General features: G+C 51.8%; 1 protein-coding gene across 1 annotated transcript; it reads left to right on the plus strand.

The window, feature by feature from the left end:
- Nucleotides 1-825: 825 nt before the first annotated feature.
- PHACADRAFT_33920 (uncharacterized protein) lies at nucleotides 826-2,126 on the plus strand (the record flags this gene model as incomplete). Its single annotated transcript, XM_007403031.1, has 2 exons — nucleotides 826-909; nucleotides 954-2,126. 2 exons carry the CDS (start codon nucleotides 826-828, stop codon nucleotides 2,124-2,126), a joined length of 1,257 nt encoding a protein of 418 aa, XP_007403093.1.
- Nucleotides 2,127-2,700: the final 574 nt, after the last annotated feature.

Consider the following 2,700-nt stretch of genomic DNA (forward strand, 5'->3'; position numbering starts at 1 on the left):
TCTGCGCAGAGTGGCGCTCCTAGTACGTGCTCGCCTCTCGTTCAACTTCTGATGCTTGGTAATGATTAATGCGGACCATCTGTAATAGCGGAAGACATTCTTGACGAATCCCAACCGTGACTTCTGGGATGCAGCCAACAAGAACCTTGCAGAGATTCGCAACGTGGCCGGCAGCAATCCCAAGAAGATGACCAAGATTTTTAGCAAGATCTTAGCGAATGATCGGGCTACTCACGGTGTCACTGAGGAGGGTGAGGATAGCGACATTCAGGAACAAATTCCGGAGTGGCAGCAGGCTGTCGATGAATTTGTCGGTGGTCAAGTTTAGTTTTACGGCAGTGTCACAATGTATTATATTACCGCAATTGCAAGCACTCAATGAAGTTATCGTTACATTAAGGCCGTCTGATACACCCGCTGTACGCTGTCGACTACTCCGTGAACTCGGCAAGATGACAGACTATCAGAGTTTCGAAGGTCACAAGTACACGGGTGGCTTCTACCAGCGAAGACATGTCTCTACCACCCGTCTTCACGCCTGGCTTTCATCCGCGTCTGGAATTGCTCCGTGGCCAGAGGCGAAATATGGTGGAAATCGGGCGCTCACGTGTCTTATTTGGGCGTCATCGTCCAGGAACTTTCCAGTACCTCCCGTCTGGTCACCACCCGTAGAACTTTTGGCGGTGTAGCCGAGGTCATGTGCAAGCGCGTCATACGAACGTGCGCGTGGGAAAGTTCTTAGGCGTCTCAAATATTTCTTTTTATGGGTCAGAAAGCCGTCAAAGACTGGTACACTCAACAACACTCAGCAGCGCCGAAATAGCTATGAGTACCCTAGACACCATCGAAGCTAACCAAGAAACATTCGGTGCTATGGATGCAGGATATCTTGACAGCGTCAGGCCTGCCGTGAGTCCTCAGCCTGCTCCTAAACTTGACTTCAAAATTTGTAGCTAATTGTCTGTCTTTTCTCCCCTGCTACCTTTACTGCTTCGCAGATGCATCTCAATTGGGATATACTCGTTGAGATCATGTTTTTCTCAGACCGCGCAGACGCTAGTCGAATGTCGCGGACTTGTCGCACTCTCCTTCAAGCCGCCCCGCAAACCCTGCTGTCACGGAATGAAGCCTTTCCGCTCTTGGAGCGTCAGCAGCTGTTGTCGTTTCTCCTATTTATGTTCTGTGGAAGGCACAACGGCTTCCGCTACTTAAACCAATTGAGACTGTATGAGGTATGGCGGAGCCTCCCGCAGCTAGAAGAGCACCTTACAGATCTATTTATGCAAGCCACGGAACTCAAGCTCGTTACGCTGGAAGGAGAGAAGGTGGAACTTGGCGAGCGGGTATCCTATGCCTTCGCGAATCTGACCAAGCTACGAACACTCAAGATTGACGCTGTCACCGATCGCACAGCTGAGCTGTTCAAGAAGATGCAGGCACCGCTTACGGGCATTGACGCGAACTTCCTCGGCTACCACGATTCGGTTGACCCTATCCCGATGTTTGCGCATTTCAAGCATTCACTGCGCGCCATGAACCTGTCTTTCGCCGGCTTCTCCAGCACCGAGATCCAATATCCCCGCGTCGTCAGCCTTTCCGCGGAATACTGCGAGTATCAAAACCTAGTGTCCATCGTGCACTGTTTCCCGAGTCTACGTGATCTCAGTCTTCACGCGATGGAAGAAGACTTGGATATGCAGCAGGAGATTAGTATAACTGAGGAAGAGCGACTGTCGAGCCTTGCATCACAAACACGTCGTACACAGTGGCCATCACTCCATCGACTCTCAGGTGGTGTCCGGGAGCTATACACGCTCGGAATACGCTGCAGGGTAGATCACGTCGACGTAGCCCGTTGGCCGCTGAACTCGGCGGTCGATGGTCAAAGACTCGCTGCCATCGTTGCCGACGTTCGCCCGACAAGCCTTGATGCCAGGCTCCTATTACCGGAATTTGAGTTATTGTCGCTAGCCGAGCATCTGACTTGCGTGAGAGACGAGTTAGTCGGGCTCAGGCTACGCCTTGACTACCAGTACGAGGAGCCCTGTCCCTGTTCTGCACAGCACGAGGACCCCTGTTCCAATGTGGTACGTATCTGTCCTGTATCAATGAATTCTACAAGCTGATTCATTCGTTACCAGATTGACATGCTCGAAACGCTATCAACATTCCGCCTGCATACTCTCGACATATATGTAAGCTGGCAGTGCGATTGGACGGACGGCGTACAGGCAGCGCTTCCGAGCTGTAGTATTTCCCGGTCCATTCTAGATGATTCAAAGGAACAACCCGCCTCGGCTGAGGAAGAACCGTCCATCGAGAACCTCGACGTGGGATCCATAGCGCAGCATGCTATGCGGTGCATGCCATCACTCCAATTCATCGCCATTGGTTGTGCGGTCCCAGTCAGAAGACAAGTGTTCGAAGTTACCAACAGCGAAGACGGTTCCCAGAACGGCAAGGTGTTGGTTGAGCTGGTAGCGGGATGCGCGGGATGGAAGAAATTTCACGAGTCGGTCATGTATAAGCCGTGGTGGGGCGCAGATTGTTCTTGGTATTGGGACGAGTAGACGTACAGCAATCGCAGCACGCCTGCTGGAATTCACGTCTCGCTCATGACGATCATGATACCGAGAGTGCATAGCAAAAGCAGAGCCCGGGACTCATGAGTATTCATATCTCGACGATCTTAAGACCAGA

This window comes from Phanerochaete carnosa (genome assembly GCF_000300595.1).
Source record: "Phanerochaete carnosa HHB-10118-sp unplaced genomic scaffold PHACAscaffold_683, whole genome shotgun sequence".
Taxonomy (NCBI): Eukaryota; Fungi; Basidiomycota; class Agaricomycetes; order Polyporales; family Phanerochaetaceae; genus Phanerochaete; species Phanerochaete carnosa.